Below are 17,447 nucleotides of genomic sequence, written 5' to 3'. Positions count from 1 at the left end.
ATCGTGTGTCTTGTTGACGTTCTTCGAACCTGCCTAAGGGCCCGCGACTGGGAAATCGGGGTTGCGTGCAAGTTACGAGAGTGCCATTTTGTGGCAGCACTCTCTGTCACGAAGGGCGGGAGAACTCGAAAGGATGGCCAACAGAATGCAAGTTTTCCATAGCTTCGTCCGCCCATACATTCGCCATATGCATTTGCCATCCATCGAAGTTGAACCCACCCCCTCAGCGATCGAAGTCGTGATCGCCGGACCAATCACCGGGCCGTGAATTCTCAGAGTGCACATTGTTCGTGATGATCGAAAGTTGATAGTCACACAAAATGGTTCACTAATTTGACCACACATGTGTCCCTCGACCAAAGCGAAAGAAATGGCAACACAAAGCTCGTGACATTGACACAAATAATGGTACACGTAGGGGACAGCAGGGAATCGATGGTAACAGACAGCGCACATGGTTACAGACAGCGGCGATGGAGACTCCAAGAAGGTGAGGGGAGATAGTAAAAGCGACTACTGGGTACCAAAGAGCTTCCTCAGGGTTTCCTCGTCGTCGAGGGCGGCCATGAGAAGTTCCACCGCGTCCTGGATATGGTACACCTTTTTGAAGGGGGTCTTCTTGGCAGCTTTCTCGGCGGCGGCCTACGTGAGGATTGGATAAGGGAGGGTGATCAGATAAGACGAACCAGAGAAAAGGAAAACCAAAACCCAAACGGGAAAAAAAAAAAAAAGAAAACCTAGAAATACTCACATAATTTTTGAAAATCCCCACACACCCATCGCCTCGAGTGACAACGTAGAGGGCTTCCATCTTCCCGACAACAACCTTGTTCCTCACACGGCAACCACCACACTTGAAGATCCCCTCACGAGTTCCCTCAATAACGTCGACGAATGCGCCGGTGTAGAGATGGCAGCGTGAAGCACTATCCGGGTCGACATCGATGGGCACGTCGGTGTGGGTAGCATCGTCCATCGCAACTGTGTCCTGGGAGTTGTTGGGAGGGATTTCCGCGTTGGCGGCGGCGACGTTGAGACCAACTGCCACACATGTTAGGCGACGCTTGGAGTGATAAGGGGAGCAAAAATAACTGACCTTGGGCAAGGGGAATAGTAGCCATGGTGTAGGGGTATTGCAGTGGTGTGTGGACTGGGTTTGTCTGGCACAGCGTCGTCTCTAATATATCATTTCTGGGCTCGGGACGACTTCTTCGGTGACTGACTCGGAAGAAGCTCCCTCCCGGTAGGATGACGTAGGATTTTGCCCGTTTGGGCGTGCCTGCAGTATCGAGCAAAGATCTGATGTCACGCGCTGACGGCTGTTCAGATAGGTTCAGATGGGAGCACGGCTGGAGCGCGCTTAACAGACGACGTTTTGTCTATACCTCCACCGCTCATCGACCAACCTCCCCTTTTTTGGGCAGTAGTTACCCACCTTCTGGGCGGCTTTCACCTTCTCGAATGACCAAGGCCGAGTGATTAGCTTTCAGGGGATGGTCGAGATTCGTGAACCCACTGCGGTCAGAGGGAGAATTCGCCATCTGAGATCGTCATTTCCGCCGGGAAACGTCTATCAGACGGCAGAAGGTTAGTTGCGGTAAAGCCCGTCCAGGTTGCCAGAGTCATTGATTTTTTCGGAAGTAGACTGGCACCTTCTGGGCGGCTATCACCTTCTCGAATGACCGAGGCCGAGTGATTAGCTTTCAGGGAAGGTCGAAATTCGTGAACCCACTGCGGTCAGAGGGATAATTCGCCATCTGAAATCGTCATTTCCGCCGGGAAACGTCTATCAGACGGCAGAAGGTTAGTTACGGTAAAGCCCGTCCAGGTTGCCAGAGTCATTGATTTTTTCGGAAGTAGACTGGCACCTTCTGGGCGGCTATCACCTTCTCGAATGACCGAGGCCGAGTGATTAGCTTTCAGGGAAGGTCGAAATTCGTGAACCCACTGCGGTCAGAGGGATAATTCGCCATCTGAAATCGTCATTTCCGCCGGGAAACGTCTATCAGACGGCAGAAGGTTAGTTACGGTAAAGCCCGTCCAGGTTGCCAGATTCATTGATTTTTTCGGAAGTAGACTAGCACCTTCTGCTCGGCTATACCGCCTTGACTGACGGCAGAAGATGTTTGGGCCTTCAGGGAAGCACGACATTCCCCAGAAGGTGAATTCTCCGCAGTCACAGGGAAGATTCATCCTGATTGCCGCATCCACTGATAGACAGGGGGTCTGTCTCCAAGTTGATGGTCTCCTCCGCTCGCATACAGTCCTCCATCAGTCTGACCTGGCGCGGATATCGCTATGGACTTGAACAAGGACAGAACCAACGACGTCGCCATCCGAACTCTCAACTCTCTCGACGACTTTTGGAACATATTGCTCCCTCCCAGTCTGCACCCAGGACCGCCTATTGAACCTCCTTCCATAGTCGATGCCCGAGAGGATGGCTATCTTCCACATGAATGGCTGGGGGAAATTATCGAGGATGCGGATCCCCGGGTATACAATGATTGGCTTGAACGAGACGTGCAGGAAGCTGTCGTTGCCGCCGGACCTCTGCTTAAGCCGTACGACTACCATTTCGATGTCATGGAAATTATAACCTTCTATGCTGTCACTTTGGCCCGCCTGTACCAGGCGCCGCAAACTATTCCCAAGGGGGAAATGGACACAGTCTCCGACGACAACGTTACCACACGCCAACCGAACTTCGAAATGTTCTGGAAGGGAATGAAAGAGATTTTGGAACCTTACCTCAATGAGGAACGTGTGGGACCAATGAACACGTACGACGAACGTCGCACAGTTGGTCATTTGGTGTTTTTTGTGCTTGGGCGTGGCTGACGCTTAACTCCTACAGTATTACAGGTCCATTTTGGAAACTCGGGCCAGTGAATTCTGCGAACAGAACAAAATTCCAAAGAGTCGCGAAAAGAAGCACTGGAGTGCTGACTTTGATTTCGTTGCTCAATACCGCCACAAGGTGAGGAACTCTTGGGAGGGCTCGCCCATGATACTGATGCCTGTGAAGAAATTCATCGATCATTACGTTCAGCAGCCTGATTGGAGGCTGCAAAAAAGAAGGGAAGAGGTTCGGGCGCGTCTAGACCATCATCAGGAGCGGGTTGCCATGTACTGGCGGCGCTTCCCAAGTCCCAAAGGGAGGTCATCGCCTTGCAGTGAGAGGAGGTGCAAATGCGTACAGAATATCGGAGTCACTCGGTACTAGCTTCGTGAAACTTGTCCATTAGTCGCTACGAACATGTGGAATTGTCAAGACAGGATATACGTATAATGTGATACACGATTGCGTTTATAGGACGATGGGATTTTCCGGGTTGTCACCCTCGTCGGACGGGCCGCTCTGGTCGCTCTCTCCAGTAAGATCAATGGGCGCTTCCAGTGATTCACCTAAGCCTTCGTACGCCGACCGTGTGGGGACAGCACTGGGCGGTGTCGTGACTATTTCACTGGGAGGGTCGACGTCGCCTTCTCCCTCGAGCAATCGAAGAACTTGGTTCTATATATGGAAAGCGAGCCCACGAATGAGAATCGGAGCATAATCAAGAATAAAATAGACGCGCGCTCACCGCAACGAGGTCATAATCCGGTCCGGGCCGCAACGCAGCAAACCGCTGCCAGGTGATCGGAAGCTCGATCCTTGGGCCCGTCATGCGGTGGAAAGTCAACGAGTTCAGCACAGCCTGGTGTCCTCAGAGTGGTCAGTAACAATCTCAATGCAATGCCGTGCTGGGGAATAAGCCTACCATTTCCCGACGATATACGCTGGCCGCAAAGTCATCGTCGGACTGGGAATTCTCCCGCGGAATCGGCCACCGCGCCCTGTCGTGCATGTAGAAGTCGAGAAGAAACTTCTCCCGACCTCCGCGATGGCATGCCTTGGCATAGAACAGCGCACCGACTCGGTAAAACTGCTCCATCTGTTGGGTTTGTGAATGAGCGCGGGGTTCGTCGGGTAACATGGCGGGGCCAAGTCAGGGGGAACAGGTGATACGGTCTTCGCGTTGAGAGTCCTGCCTTTATGCGTGGTGGTGTCTGGCTTGGGTCCTTTGTTGGACATTTAGCGGGTTCTTACCGCAGGGAACACGAGGCACACCCATTAATAATTACTCATAAAGCGCTTCCAGATTCTCACTCGCGGGGTTGACTGGCGTTTATGGCATCGCTGTACCTCGGCCTAAGATCTTGATCAAGACAGTGCAATCGTTGGGAGTTTAACCTAAGTTTATCGGTAGATCGAATACGCTATCTAATACGCTTGTACGATTTTGTGGTTTGGGCAGACCCGTTTTGAACATGCGCTGCGGGGTTGTTACGCTTCCACGCGACTTGGAAAGCGAGTTCCTCCTTGTGGAAGCGCTCGAGTGAAGTCGATATGGGAGAATCTGGCCTCCAGGTCCAATTCCTCCACCCAGAGTAGATATTCTCGTACTTGCCGCGATACCTGGATGGCCTTGAGGTAGTATGTGCCCGTAATTGTGCCCTCTTGATTCAACAACATCCTCTCAGCATCGTGCGCTTTCGCGAGGATCGAGTTCACCTGGGTTTCTTCCTTCGCAATGGAGGTGCGGTCTTTGCTTTGGATGAATTGCGAGGCCAGTTGTTTGGCCCTTTCGTACGGACTGCACGATGTAAGTCGGCGGAATTCCAACCTAGCGGTTTCCATGACATCGTAGGCTGCTAGTATATGCGGAGGACTGAGGTCGCCGTGTAACCAGCTATATCTTGGCAGGGAATAGGGAATTATTGCGCTCACCATGAGTCTCTCTCTGTACGCATCGATGAAGGTTCGCGCCCTGGCTGGGAGGAGGGTGATACTTGGCGCCTGGAGACGAAGCGTGTCAGCGGCGGTCCACGGGGGGTCCAAGCGCACGTAATTGGTGGGTGACTTACTTGCGTTGGGGGGGCCCATAAACTACTCTTCAGAAAGGTTGGCTTTCCGTGAGGGGGCGCGGTAGGAGTAACTTACTTCTGATAGTATCGTCTATTCTTCAGGCTTATCGCCCGTTTTTGCTCCTCCTCCGTAGCGTACTTACGTGGGCGACCTCTGGGCTTGTGCAAAGTCTGGTCCCGTTTGCGGCTCGGGCGCTGGGCAAGAATCTGCTCTCGATTGCTGAGGAATACATGAGCCGTCGCCCTGAGGAAAAGGTTTGGCGCTTACCGGTGATAATATTCGCGAGCCCTCTCCCGGGCAATGGCCTTCTTTTGGGCACTCGCGTCGTGGTCGGTCGCCATCGTGGCATGAGGTTAAAGGATGGTGACAGTGATGATCTGAAAAATCGTAGCTTGTCGGTCCCGCAACACGCCTTGGAGTGGCTGTGCATACGAGCGCCTATCGCGAGTGGTTTCGCGGACGATATCTGCTTTCACCGTTCGCTTGTGTTTGACAGGATGGTGCGCGATCGTCTACTGTGTCACAGTAGATTCTAGAATGGCGTCTGTGTGAATCCGGTGGGCACCAGAGATGTTGAGGTCCAGGTTCCGTTGCGGGCGATAGTCGTACACCGAAGGCTTAGGGTGAAGAGATGAGAGCTCTCATGATTCAGACCTTAAATCGAGGTCTAACACACTCTCCCCCCAAGGGTCCAAAATAGGTCGGTTAGACAGGCTAGAGCGTTTACCACTCACATTTCGGTGTCAAGACGCTTCTGGCGACTTGGAACGGAGTCCTGAGGGTAGTTATTTGGCTCGGGCGCCTAAGTCGAATGAAATTTATGCCGAGTCAAATGCTTTGCCCTGCTGGACCCTTTCTGGCCTATTCAACCGCCTCTAGGACTTATGAACTGTTTGCTGTCTGCACCGGTAACCTGCGATGCAGAAGGGGGTCCCCAGGTGAAGAATTCGAGTGCGAGTTAGAAATAGGGGAGTGGCTGTGCATACGAGCGCCTATCGCGAGTGGTTTCGCGGACGATATCTGCTTTCACCGTTCGCTTGTGTTTGACAGGGTAGTGCGCGATCGTCTACTGTGTCACAGTAGATTCTAGAATGGCGTCTGTGGGAATCCGGTGGGCACCAGAGGTGTTGAGGTCCAGGTTCCGTTGCGGGCGATAGTCATACACCGAAGGCTTAGGGTGAAGAGATGAGAGCTCTCATGATTCAGACCTTAAATCGAGGTCTAACACACTCTCCCCCCAAGGGTCCAAAATAGGTCGGTTAGACAGGCTAGAGCGTTCACCACTCACATTTCGCTGTCAAGACACTTCTGGCGATTTGGAACGGAGTCTTGAGAGGTAGTTATTTGGCTCGGGCGCCTAAGTCGAATGAATATTAACTCTCCATTCGCTGGTGTTCCCCCGGGTTGCCACCAATCGCCACCAATACACACTGCTGCAGGACTAGTCGATATATCCGGCGAGCAACCATGGGAGTTGAGGCGGAGGTGTCGTCATGGTTGAAACTCTAGGGTTCAGGACTGGTCTCAGGTGATTCAGACTTTAAATCGACGTCTATCGTACATCCCCAGGAGGTCAAAGACAGGTCCGTGGTCTCTCGAACTGCCATCTCTCGTCACATATACCTGCGCTCGTTTGTTTTACATGCTCGTCGCTGACATTCCTGAGGGGACCTGCACGTGTGGACTTGGTAACAGTCTTACGCCGAGGAGGAATGTTCAAGTAATGCGCTGTCACCTTCAGACTTTTAATCGAGGTCTAACCCCCGACGATGACGGGGTCGGTTGTTGTTCTCAAAAGTGGGGACGCTCCACGGCCTGTACTGATCGCGATTGCCAATCTATGTGAAGTACTGGGTTCATTGAGCAACAACAAGTATTCAGGTATCTATATACATGCGGGTGGTCAAGCGAATAGTCTAACCAACGGGAGAAGACGCCCTGGAGGGGAAGGGAGTGTACGTGTCAAAAATGCTGTCTGCCGAGGATACCGAGTCCGATTCACCCTCCCCTCTGCAGGATTCCAGTCGGTAAGTAGCCCACCCTTTTCCCTCCTCCCTGTTCTGGGGAAGGACTACAAGCCGCCAGTCGTGAGTAGATTCACCCAGGCTTTCATAATAATCGGTGGCTAGAATACGATTGCCTGGTTCGTCATCGAGTTTCGCTAGAATGGGTGCCTGCGAGGCCAAGTTAGCATCGCACTCTGGGTCATGTTAGCCTGTACTCACTGCCATCTCATCCCACTCCGTGCTCTCGAGGCCACACTTGATCTTTACGAAGTCCTTCCAAGGGATAGGAGGCTTAAACCACGGCTGCACGCCGCTTAATACTCGGAGTTCACGTTCCAGGCGCTGTGAACAGGTGGGCTACTAGGTCAGCTACAAAGACAAATCGATAGCCTGAAGGGGTCACTGACATCACGGACGTCTCCAACCAGATTCATCAGATCCTCTTCATCAACGTCCGGGAACCCAGGGATGCATAACGAAAACCGAGTGAGGTACATGTCAATGTACGCGTCTACGAATTCCTGGCTTTCCTCCGCCGCCATGAATTGCATGGCGCCCACGCGGGCGAACGCGAACCGTTGCTCCGCGAGGGGAACCTGGCGCAGGGGGTGACTGGGCCACGGGAAAGTGGGTGGTGGGGCGTTGAAATTGAACGGGGTGGTGCGGAAAAACGCAAAGTCGAGGTCGTCGATGACCACAGGCTCCATGTTCGGAGGACGGACCTCTCGGAGGGGATGCTGGTTTGGGTTTTGGGGTGGGTCCACAAGGCTCAGTAGACCATGCCCATGTCCCTTGAGTGGGCTGACGGGCAAATATGCCATCAGTTATAGGTCTAGCTGATGAGCCAACAGGGTCTAGACTCCTTACACCCATGTATCAGCTGAGAGTGGTAAGTGGCCATTAGACCTGTATCAGCTAAAGTAACGTAAATTCCTTGTAACATGCCTCAGCTGAATCAACCAAGGTCCAATTAAATATCTTTGGTAAATTCCCAATACCTTCAGCAAATTTCAGACGCCTATAGCGGATTTTCAATGCGATGTAGCTGTCTATCAAATAGTGAACACCCTGAGTGAGTTTCTGATATCTCCAACAAATGCCAGATGTCTTCAGCAAATTCACAACGCCATAAGCAAATCCCTGCCCTCTTTTGCGGGTTTTCGATCGCCCTAAGTGAGTTCCTGCTGTCTATTGCGGGTTTTTGTTCCCCTGAACGAATTCCCGACACCAACAAATTCCCAACACCTTCAGCAAATCCCCACCGGTTTTTGCGGATTTCCACAGCTTTAAGCTAATTCCCAACGTCTATTGCGGGTTCTTGTCTCTCTGAGCGAATTCCCAATGCCCCTAACAAATTCCCAATGTATTTAGCAAATACACGCTATCTTTTGCGGGTTTCCAACGTCTTAATCAAGGTCCTGCCGTCTGTTGCGGGTTTCCAATGCCCTGAGCAGATTCCCAACGTCCATTGCGTGTTTTCATCTCCCTGAGCAAATTCCCAACACCCTCAACGAGATCCCGACGTCTTTAGCAAATCCCCGCCGTCTTGTGCGGGTTTTCGACTCTGTGAGTGAATTCCCGACACCTTCAGCAAATTCCCGACGTCTATTGTGGGATTTTGTCTCCATGAGCAAATTCCCGATGCCTTCAGCAAATCCCCACCGCCTTGTGCGGGTTTCTGATGCCCTAAGCAATTTCCAGACGTCTACTTCGGGCTTTTGTCTCCCTGAGTGAATTCCCAGTGCCCTTCAGCAAATCCCCACCGCCTTTTGCGGGTTTTTGATTCCCTAAGCCAATTCCCGACGTCTATTTCGGGTTTTCGACTCCCTGAGGGAATTTCCGACGCCCTTAACAAATTTCCGATGTCTTAATCAAAGTCCCGCCATCTATTGCGGGTTTCCGACGCCCTGAGCAGATTGCCAAAGTCTGTCTTGGTGTTTGCAATGCCCTGCATGAATTCCCGACGTCTGTTGGGAGCTTTTGACTCCCTGAATGAATTCCCAATACCTTCAATGAATTCCCAACATCCTTTGTTGGTTTTGGACGCCTTGATCGAATCCCTGACATCTGTCAACGTCTGTTTCGGGTTTCCGGCTCCCTGAACAAATGCCCAATGTCTTCAATGAATTCCTGACTCCTTGAGCGAGTACCCAACGCCTTCAACGAATTCCCGATGTCTCCGACTCCCTGAATGAGTTCCTTACGTCTTTTGGGGGTTTCCAATGCCTTGAGCAAATCTCTGATTTCTTTTGTGCGTTTCCAACGTTTGGAGTACATTACTAACACCTTGAGCAAGTTCCTGACACCTGGATTCCGGACGTCTTCAGCAAACTCCAATTCCTGTAGTGGTTTTCCAACACCCTGTGGAAGTTCCCAATGCCTTCAATGAATTCCCAGCATCTTTAGCAAATCTGCGACACCTTGAACAAGTTCCCAACATCTGTGTTGGGTTTCACCACCTTGAATAAATTGCTGGTGCATTCAACAAATTCCCAATGCTATCAATTATCCCAACATGGTACATTGTTAATAAGCTCCCAATGATTTTAACTTTGGATCCTTTTAGCAAATTTGAAATGCATGTAGTAAGTTCCTATTGTCTTTTTGCCAATCTATACCACTTTTTAGTATATTCCTAAGACCTAATAAATATGATAGACACTTTTTGTTCACAAGAAGGTACAACTGATACATCCGGACGCATTTCTGCAATTTCCGGCCCATTTTTCCGCAATCTCCAATGCATTTCTGCAATCTCCAACACATTTTTCCACAATTCCCGACACATTTCTGCAATCCCTGACACATTTTTCCGCAATTCCCGGCACATTTCTCGGATTTCCGCAATCTCCGACGCAATTTTCCCGCAATCTCCGACACATTTTCCCGCAATTTCTGACACATTTTTTCCGCAATTTCCGGCGCATTTTTCGGACATTTTCCCGCAATCTCCAACACAAGTTCCTGCAATTTCCGACGCATTTTTGCGCAATTCCCAATCCACTTCCCCGCAATTCCCAACACAATTTCCCGCAATTTTCAGCACATTTTTCGGACTTCCACAATCTCTGACACATTTCCCCGCAATTTCCGATGCATTTTCCCGCAATTTCCGACACATTTCCCAGCAATTCCCAACACATTTTTGTGCAATTTTTGACAATTTTTTTCTGTAATTCCTGGCACATTTTTGCAATCTCCAACAGATTTTGGCAGTTCCAGAATGTCAATTTGAGTACACCAGCACAGACTAAATCTGATCTGCACCATTTGCTAATATACACCAGCACCTTTAACCAATCCCCTCATTGTCTTTCTCCGGGATTCCCCCAGAAAATCCCGGCCACATAGAAATCCAATCAATCCCCGCAAAAGGAAATTCTATAGCAGTGATGTCACATGAATTTGACTAAAGGTTCCCACAGCCAAATTAAGAAGTGTTTAGGGGCCTTCCAGTGCAAAAGGCTGATACAAAGGAACTGCAGGTTCTTCTCTGTTGGTTGGAATAACTTAGATGGGTCAAGTCACTAAAGGGCTGCTACAAAGGTGATGGTAGTACCACTGCATTGGCTGACCCAAGGCTACTGATGGTTTGATCTGATCTCGGCTCGTCAGCTAGCTACATGTCTGATGCCATATCTGCCCGTCAGCCCGCTCAAGGGACATGGGGTATCCTACTGAGTGGTCTGCTGGGTGTCTCCCTGATTGTAACTTCGACGCTCGCAATCTCTCGCCCATACCAGCGACACATGTTGTCAGCCTCTAGGTTGAGGCGCACGATTTCCTCTTGGCACCTCTCAAGTGTGAGCATCGCCCGAATGCCTCGGCGAACATCAACACTCTCTAACCACCTGGGAGGAGGGGCTCCCCCCGTAGCGGGCGTGAGCCATACGTCCTCCATGAGATCGGAGTGGTCCCGTAGTTCTGTGAGGTTTACCGGGAGTTCACGGGGGAGGACAATGCCCCATTCGGGTTTGATAAGTTTGACAAGTTGCGCTCGGTGAGTGTTGAATCTCTCAATTGCAGCCATGAGGGCGGGCTGCCGGTTCTCTATGGCCTTGCGCGTGAGCTGGTGGAGATTGGTGCCTGGGTGTGATCATGTCAGCGAACGTTTGGGTACTCCGAGGGGTTTCAACTCGTTTGTCTCACCAAGGGGTTGTTCCTTCCCGCCGTAGGCTTGATTCGAGTTGATCGAACTCGAGAAATTGGGCGATGGCCCGCTTCCGAATATTGATTTTGAGGTCACGCATCAAAAGTAGAGTCTTGACAAACTTGTAGTCCATCCCGCGCAACTCGGGGTAGGCGTCCCCCACGTTCAATGATTCATAGTGTTGCTCCATCTTCTGGAGGGTGTTCTGCCTTGTAACCTTCATGTTATGTAATATGCTGCGGTATGGGTCGTCGTCATCGTCGGCTTTCTGGACAGTTGCGGCCATCGCCTCGATCCGCGCATCGATACGGTCAATGTCGGCCTGGATGCGAAGGACTTCATCGAGTTGCTGCTTCAGCCGTGTGGGTTGGTCTGAGATTTGTTAGCGTGAGCACACGACGGAGCGGAAGGCAGAGACGTACGCCCTCTAATGGAGAGTTGCTTCTCTCGCTGGTCCTGCCACTCCGACCGGAGCTCCGTAATTGGGATGCCGACTTTTTGAAGGATGGATTGCTGCTCGGGGATCTGCTTTGCGATAGCCGTGCGCTGAGTCTTGACCCACTTCCCCAGATTCTGTCGGGTGCCCTTTCGATGAGATTTCATCAGCTGATTTATCAACCAGAGACGTCGCGAGCGCTGGCGGATGTAGAGGATGAGTCACCGGGTCTCCCAGGAAGATACTTGAAGCCGAGGGACTTACAGAAGACATTCTCGCGATCGCGATGAGCTTTCGCATAATTGCCCATAGCCTCTCTGTGCCCTCCCCGTTGGTGTTTCCGGTACCGTCCTGGAACCGCGGGTTGTAGTAGAGTTGACACGCCCACTGGTGGGCATACGCATGCATCGCGCTTGTGCAGAATTCCAATCTTGAGGTGATCGACTCGGGTAGAATTTCATACTAGCGAACAGGGGTGGATAAGCCCGGCTGCACTGGTTACAGCGTACCTGACGCCAGATACCGTACGCAAGACTCACCAATTGTAGGGAACGGTCAAGGACACACCCAACGTCGTAAAATGCCACCACGGTTGCGTTGGGGGGGATCATGGTGAACAGCTTTTTGATGAGAGCGACAGCATACTTTTGCTGCTCGCCAGGAGTGTCGATGTTGGCGAGGAAGAGCGGATAGTCGTGTCTACAGACCATGGCCATCGTACCCGTATCATCGTACACTTGCGTGTTGGTTTTCACTTTGGTCCCTTGTCCTGCGATGTGTCCGTCTTCACATTCGTCCACCGCCTCGTCGGGTACCCTGGCGATTCGGGGTCGAGGGTGTCCTTCGCGTACTTTCTTCATATGCTCGCCGACTTCGTTCACATACTCCGCTGTCAGGTACAAATCGGGGTGTCGGTACAATTTTTCGTTGCTTTGCCCTTCACGACGGATGTGACGATGGTTGAAATTACCATCGAGGGCGACGTGGAAGTCTCCCCTTCTGTGCTCCGTCTCATCAATCCAACTGCATGACCCGAATATGACGGGGTAGGCGCACCTTTTGCTCGATCTCATCCCAAATGAACCCGGCTTTCCCCCGAAACACGCAGGGCATACTTGCTGCAATACTCTATCGCACTCCTGTCGTTCCTGCGTTCCTTCGTGCTCTTCGTAAAGTCGAGGCTGATGGATTGCCTGCGAGTTTTGGGAGGTCTGCTGCTGTTTCTCCCACCTATGGGCCTGGATCTTCTCGTCCGCCTCTCTCAGGGCGTCGTCTACGGCTTGTTGTATCTCATCTTGAAATATTCTCGTACCATTTCATGGCAGATGCGATGGATCGCCTCCAGGCGTCTTCAACCACCTCCCCCTGGAGTGATGTAAATCACACGTCTAAACGCTGACCGGTGGCGGACTCACTTGGTCGCTCAAATGGAGGAAGCCCCGTCGTTGGTAGTAGGTCTTACACGCCGCCGTGAAAGCGTACACGGCATCGCAGGATCTCTCGAAAAGTGCACGGTAGAAGTCCAGGAGAGATATTGACACAGCGAGACGCGGGGCCGTAGGTGATGATGGGAAAAAGCCATTAAGAACTAGTACTGAACATATGTCGCTGCACTCGCAGCTATGAACTACAGTCTTCTCGAAACCTATGGGGTTGAGCTTGAGCATACGAACACTGGGAGTCCTTTAAGAGAAGATACGTACAGTCATGCATGAGAAGAACTACCGTATGCTCTTTCCGTACACAATTTCCAGCCGGCACTCGGCAGTTCGACTCCAGCTTTGAGGGGTGAACCAATCTTTTCCCCATGGTTCGCGAAAGATATTGAAGTAGAGGCTCCTTCAGGTTCTTCATTTGGGTTTCCCATCTCATTCCAAGTGGTTGAGTCCTGCGCCCAGCGGGCACAGCAATGGGGCGCTCGTATGGTCGGTACTCCGCGTCGACATGTTGCCCTGTCTTCTGGTCGTCTTCGTCCACCCAGTCGTCGCTGTGGCCGTCGATGGGCACTTCCTCGTCGCCCTCCAGGACAGTGACATTGGTGTCATGTCGTTGACTGGAACTCCCAGGGGAAGAAGGCGCTGCCGAGTTGGCATCCAGATTCTCGAGTTGTGCAAGGAAAGCCCGCACGAGCGTGTTGTGGCCAAGGTTCTTGACTTTTATGCGCGACTTCCGATCATCTCTCGCTTTAATCGGGCTGGTGTACCCAATTCCAAAGCCGCTGTTTCGTGACGCTCGAGCGAAGGTCGGGACTTTGTGTGTTTTTGGCATGACATATGGTGGTCGGGTAGCGGCGAAAGGCGTACTTGGGATTTCGTTGTCGTTGCCGTGATCGCCGAACAGTTCAGATCAGTTGTCGGCATCGTCCGCCTTGTGACTTTAGGGCTGGCCTATCGACACTTGCACGAATTGGAGAAGGGGAAACCCCTGGAGCGGCGGAGGTTTCATTTTCGTTTGGGGAAATAACCGGCGCAAGGCCACCGGCGCGTATGGGATGGCCGGATCCGCGGGGAGGTCTGGTATATGATTGTTTTGGGAAAATACCGAACGACCGGGCCCTGGTGGCTGAATGTTTTGGTAAAATACCGACCGACCGGCCCCAGTACGACCGGCCGACCCAAGCAAAACCAGTGCCGGTATGCCGGAAAGGTGGGTAGGTCAGCGGGATAAGGTTAATTAATGATGTAAATTTATCGACCTAAGATAGTAAAAAAACCGTCATATTCCGGTACCTAAGGTGATCTTCCTTTTCCCCACCATGTAAGTGTTCCTAGCTCATCCATTACCACATAGACTAACGTTCTGCTAGGTCTAGTACACCCGGGCCAACAGAAATACGTGAAGAGGAAAGCGCCCCCGAGACCGCCCTTCAGCCCAAACGCCGCAAGACGACCAAGAGACTGGAGCTGCCATGGAGTGATGTAAATCACACGTCTAAACGCTGACCGGTGGCGGACTCACTTGGTCGCTCAAATGGAGGAAGCCCCGTCGTTGGTAGTAGGTCTTACACGCCGCCGTGAAAGCGTACACGGCATCGCAGGATCTCTCGAAAAGTGCACGGTAGAAGTCCAGGAGAGATATTGACACAGCGAGACGCGGGGCCGTAGGTGATGATGGGAAAAAGCCATTAAGAACTAGTACTGAACATATGTCGCTGCACTCGCAGCTATGAACTACAGTCTTCTCGAAACCTATGGGGTTGAGCTTGAGCATACGAACACTGGGAGTCCTTTAAGAGAAGATACGTACAGTCATGCATGAGAAGAACTACCGTATGCTCTTTCCGTACACAATTTCCAGCCGGCACTCGGCAGTTCGACTCCAGCTTTGAGGGGTGAACCAATCTTTTCCCCATGGTTCGCGAAAGATATTGAAGTAGAGGCTCCTTCAGGTTCTTCATTTGGGTTTCCCATCTCATTCCAAGTGGTTGAGTCCTGCGCCCAGCGGGCACAGCAATGGGGCGCTCGTATGGTCGGTACTCCGCGTCGACATGTTGCCCTGTCTTCTGGTCGTCTTCGTCCACCCAGTCGTCGCTGTGGCCGTCGATGGGCACTTCCTCGTCGCCCTCCAGGACAGTGACATTGGTGTCATGTCGTTGACTGGAACTCCCAGGGGAAGAAGGCGCTGCCGAGTTGGCATCCAGATTCTCGAGTTGTGCAAGGAAAGCCCGCACGAGCGTGTTGTGGCCAAGGTTCTTGACTTTTATGCGCGACTTCCGATCATCTCTCGCTTTAATCGGGCTGGTGTACCCAATTCCAAAGCCGCTGTTTCGTGACGCTCGAGCGAAGGTCGGGACTTTGTGTGTTTTTGGCATGACATATGGTGGTCGGGTAGCGGCGAAAGGCGTACTTGGGATTTCGTTGTCGTTGCCGTGATCGCCGAACAGTTCAGATCAGTTGTCGGCATCGTCCGCCTTGTGACTTTAGGGCTGGCCTATCGACACTTGCACGAATTGGAGAAGGGGAAACCCCTGGAGCGGCGGAGGTTTCATTTTCGTTTGGGGAAATAACCGGCGCAAGGCCACCGGCGCGTATGGGATGGCCGGATCCGCGGGGAGGTCTGGTATATGATTGTTTTGGGAAAATACCGAACGACCGGGCCCTGGTGGCTGAATGTTTTGGTAAAATACCGACCGACCGGCCCCAGTACGACCGGCCGACCCAAGCAAAACCAGTGCCGGTATGCCGGAAAGGTGGGTAGGTCAGCGGGATAAGGTTAATTAATGATGTAAATTTATCGACCTAAGATAGTAAAAAAACCGTCATATTCCGGTACCTAAGGTGATCTTCCTTTTCCCCACCATGTAAGTGTTCCTAGCTCATCCATTACCACATAGACTAACGTTCTGCTAGGTCTAGTACACCCGGGCCAACAGAAATACGTGAAGAGGAAAGCGCCCCCGAGACCGCCCTTCAGCCCAAACGCCGCAAGACGACCAAGAGACTGGAGCTGCCACCTCCACCGAAGAGCTATCTCAGGCGCCCAGAGAAGTACTGCTACGACGAGGCCTTGGGACGGCCTCGGGTCTTCGGAAGAGCCTTCGCCATCCCATTCCTCTCTCACCAAATCGAACATTTCCTCAAGGAAAAATGTCCTCAATATTACTGCATCGGGCCGCAGGCAGGCCTCATGTTCCAGAAAGCCTTCCAGCTGTTCGTCCCTCCCGAAGTCAGGCGAATCGCGTTCCTCCTCGTTCCCTTTCCCGTCAAACTGCCCAACGGCAAAATCAAGCTCGATATTGTTAACGTTTTGGGCGTTGTTATTGGGTCGAACTTGACCGACGAGGATATGGAGCAGGCGGACAACCAGGAGTTGATCAAGAAGACCCAGGAAGGGCTGGGTGTGACGACGCCCCCTGCCTGGTATTTCTTCAAGAACGGTTGATCTCGTGCAGTGAGATTTGTAACGATCCTATGATTTTTGACTGTAGCGTTCTCGTTTCCTTGCGCTGCCACTAATTAGCTTTCAATGTTTTGCCGCTTTCCTCTTTTCCTATTGTGCTCTCGTCGTTATTCGCCCAATTCAAATATGACGTGTACTAATACTCTTCAGCCTTCATTGAAGCTTCGTCGCTATCCTCCAAATACCTGCACTTGAGAACCGTGAACGGGCGGGGAGGCAAAGGCTCGTGAGAGTGAGGTTCGTTCGTCGCGTGTTCAACTGTTCACTAGTTCTCACCTGCTCCAATTTCACGATGTAAGTGCCATATCCATTTCCCTTTCGCCTTCACTTACATGCATTCTTTCAGGGACACCTCACAACTATAGTTGCCACCTCCACCACAGGACCATTTGACGCGTCCAGAGAAATATTGCTATGACGAGGCCTTGGGAGAACCCCGAGTCTGGGGCAGAGCCTTTGCCATCCCCTTCCTCACTCACCACATCGAATATTAACCTAGTGAGTGTTGTCACTCTCGCTAAATCCTGTTGCTCAGCTCCTTTCAGGGACCCTCTGACTCAAAGAATGTTGCACCGGCGGAAACTGTGGAGGAAGAGATGCCCATTCGAGTTGCCACGACCTCGGGATTGGGAATACCGCCCCCGCCCGAACGATATCTTCAAGGCTCAAAGAAATTCAACTAGAACACTATGTGGGGAACCAGAGTCACTCGAGGAATGGAAAAGACGCGCCCGAATTCTGTTGACAAGGGTAGTCCAAAGCTTCGTTCGACGACATTGTCCGGAGTACTAATTGACGATCGGTCCACCAGGACAGGGGTTTCCCATCCGTGTATCCTTGCGACCTCCAAGTTGAAACGCTCGTCCCACAAGATCCCGGATCGTATGGGGCGTATTCCCGTTTGGGAGACCCCTTCTCGTGGAACCCCCTCGAAAACGGCCAATTGGCGCTGAGCGGACCCAAAGCGGTTGGTTTGGTCAGACTGATTTCAAAGCTCGGCGCTTACTCATTCAATATTCAAACTCTAACCCCTGATCTCGAAGC

At 51.9% G+C, this 17,447-nt stretch overlaps 10 protein-coding genes across 10 annotated transcripts; 3 read left to right on the top strand and 7 right to left on the bottom strand.

Annotated features, from left to right (window-relative positions):
• Nucleotides 1-513: 513 nt before the first annotated feature.
• On the bottom strand, nucleotides 514-1,121 carry CC1G_13036 (hypothetical protein; the record flags this gene model as incomplete). The annotated part of the gene is made up of 3 exons (XM_001838541.1): nucleotides 514-642; nucleotides 752-1,041; nucleotides 1,097-1,121. The coding sequence occupies 3 exons, from the start codon at nucleotides 1,119-1,121 to the stop codon at nucleotides 514-516; spliced, it is 444 nt and encodes a 147-aa protein (XP_001838593.1).
• A 1,177-nt stretch (nucleotides 1,122-2,298) lies between these two features.
• On the top strand, nucleotides 2,299-2,892 carry CC1G_13035 (hypothetical protein; the record flags this gene model as incomplete). Its single annotated transcript, XM_001838540.2, has 2 exons — nucleotides 2,299-2,802; nucleotides 2,866-2,892. The coding sequence occupies 2 exons, from the start codon at nucleotides 2,299-2,301 to the stop codon at nucleotides 2,890-2,892; spliced, it is 531 nt and encodes a 176-aa protein (XP_001838592.2).
• A 418-nt stretch (nucleotides 2,893-3,310) lies between these two features.
• On the bottom strand, nucleotides 3,311-3,980 carry CC1G_14356 (hypothetical protein; the record flags this gene model as incomplete). Its single annotated transcript, XM_002911311.1, has 3 exons — nucleotides 3,311-3,517; nucleotides 3,588-3,701; nucleotides 3,765-3,980. 3 exons carry the CDS (start codon nucleotides 3,978-3,980, stop codon nucleotides 3,311-3,313), a joined length of 537 nt encoding a protein of 178 aa, XP_002911357.1.
• Nucleotides 3,981-4,330: 350 nt separating this feature from the next.
• CC1G_14355 (hypothetical protein) lies at nucleotides 4,331-5,253 on the bottom strand (the record flags this gene model as incomplete). The annotated part of the gene is made up of 4 exons (XM_002911310.1): nucleotides 4,331-4,843; nucleotides 4,912-4,933; nucleotides 4,988-5,131; nucleotides 5,180-5,253. 4 exons carry the CDS (start codon nucleotides 5,251-5,253, stop codon nucleotides 4,331-4,333), a joined length of 753 nt encoding a protein of 250 aa, XP_002911356.1.
• A 1,575-nt stretch (nucleotides 5,254-6,828) lies between these two features.
• CC1G_13033 (hypothetical protein) lies at nucleotides 6,829-7,625 on the bottom strand (the record flags this gene model as incomplete). Its single annotated transcript, XM_001838538.2, has 3 exons — nucleotides 6,829-7,086; nucleotides 7,138-7,260; nucleotides 7,326-7,625. 3 exons carry the CDS (start codon nucleotides 7,623-7,625, stop codon nucleotides 6,829-6,831), a joined length of 681 nt encoding a protein of 226 aa, XP_001838590.2.
• A 1,363-nt stretch (nucleotides 7,626-8,988) lies between these two features.
• CC1G_14354 (hypothetical protein) lies at nucleotides 8,989-9,856 on the bottom strand (the record flags this gene model as incomplete). Its single annotated transcript, XM_002911309.1, has 2 exons — nucleotides 8,989-9,279; nucleotides 9,611-9,856. 2 exons carry the CDS (start codon nucleotides 9,854-9,856, stop codon nucleotides 8,989-8,991), a joined length of 537 nt encoding a protein of 178 aa, XP_002911355.1.
• Nucleotides 9,857-10,573: 717 nt separating this feature from the next.
• Nucleotides 10,574-13,772, bottom strand: CC1G_13031 (hypothetical protein; the record flags this gene model as incomplete). Its single annotated transcript, XM_001838536.2, has 8 exons — nucleotides 10,574-11,004; nucleotides 11,068-11,138; nucleotides 11,191-11,440; nucleotides 11,491-11,704; nucleotides 11,769-11,966; nucleotides 12,014-12,503; nucleotides 12,561-12,777; nucleotides 13,208-13,772. The coding sequence occupies 8 exons, from the start codon at nucleotides 13,770-13,772 to the stop codon at nucleotides 10,574-10,576; spliced, it is 2,436 nt and encodes an 811-aa protein (XP_001838588.2).
• Nucleotides 13,773-14,435: 663 nt separating this feature from the next.
• On the bottom strand, nucleotides 14,436-15,315 carry CC1G_12721 (hypothetical protein; the record flags this gene model as incomplete). The annotated part of the gene is made up of 2 exons (XM_001838533.2): nucleotides 14,436-14,692; nucleotides 14,751-15,315. The coding sequence occupies 2 exons, from the start codon at nucleotides 15,313-15,315 to the stop codon at nucleotides 14,436-14,438; spliced, it is 822 nt and encodes a 273-aa protein (XP_001838585.2).
• A 367-nt stretch (nucleotides 15,316-15,682) lies between these two features.
• On the top strand, nucleotides 15,683-16,385 carry CC1G_12720 (hypothetical protein; the record flags this gene model as incomplete). Its single annotated transcript, XM_001838532.1, has 2 exons — nucleotides 15,683-15,693; nucleotides 15,854-16,385. 2 exons carry the CDS (start codon nucleotides 15,683-15,685, stop codon nucleotides 16,383-16,385), a joined length of 543 nt encoding a protein of 180 aa, XP_001838584.1.
• A 432-nt stretch (nucleotides 16,386-16,817) lies between these two features.
• On the top strand, nucleotides 16,818-17,086 carry CC1G_14353 (hypothetical protein; the record flags this gene model as incomplete). The annotated part of the gene is made up of 2 exons (XM_002911308.1): nucleotides 16,818-16,901; nucleotides 16,949-17,086. The coding sequence occupies 2 exons, from the start codon at nucleotides 16,818-16,820 to the stop codon at nucleotides 17,084-17,086; spliced, it is 222 nt and encodes a 73-aa protein (XP_002911354.1).
• Nucleotides 17,087-17,447: the final 361 nt, after the last annotated feature.

Source organism: Coprinopsis cinerea (genome assembly GCF_000182895.1).
Source record: "Coprinopsis cinerea okayama7#130 chromosome 4 map unlocalized cont3.4, whole genome shotgun sequence".
NCBI lineage: Eukaryota > Fungi > Basidiomycota > Agaricomycetes > Agaricales > Psathyrellaceae > Coprinopsis > Coprinopsis cinerea.
The sequence above is the reverse complement of the archived record's forward strand: the minus strand, read 5'-3'. Positions and strand labels throughout refer to the sequence as shown.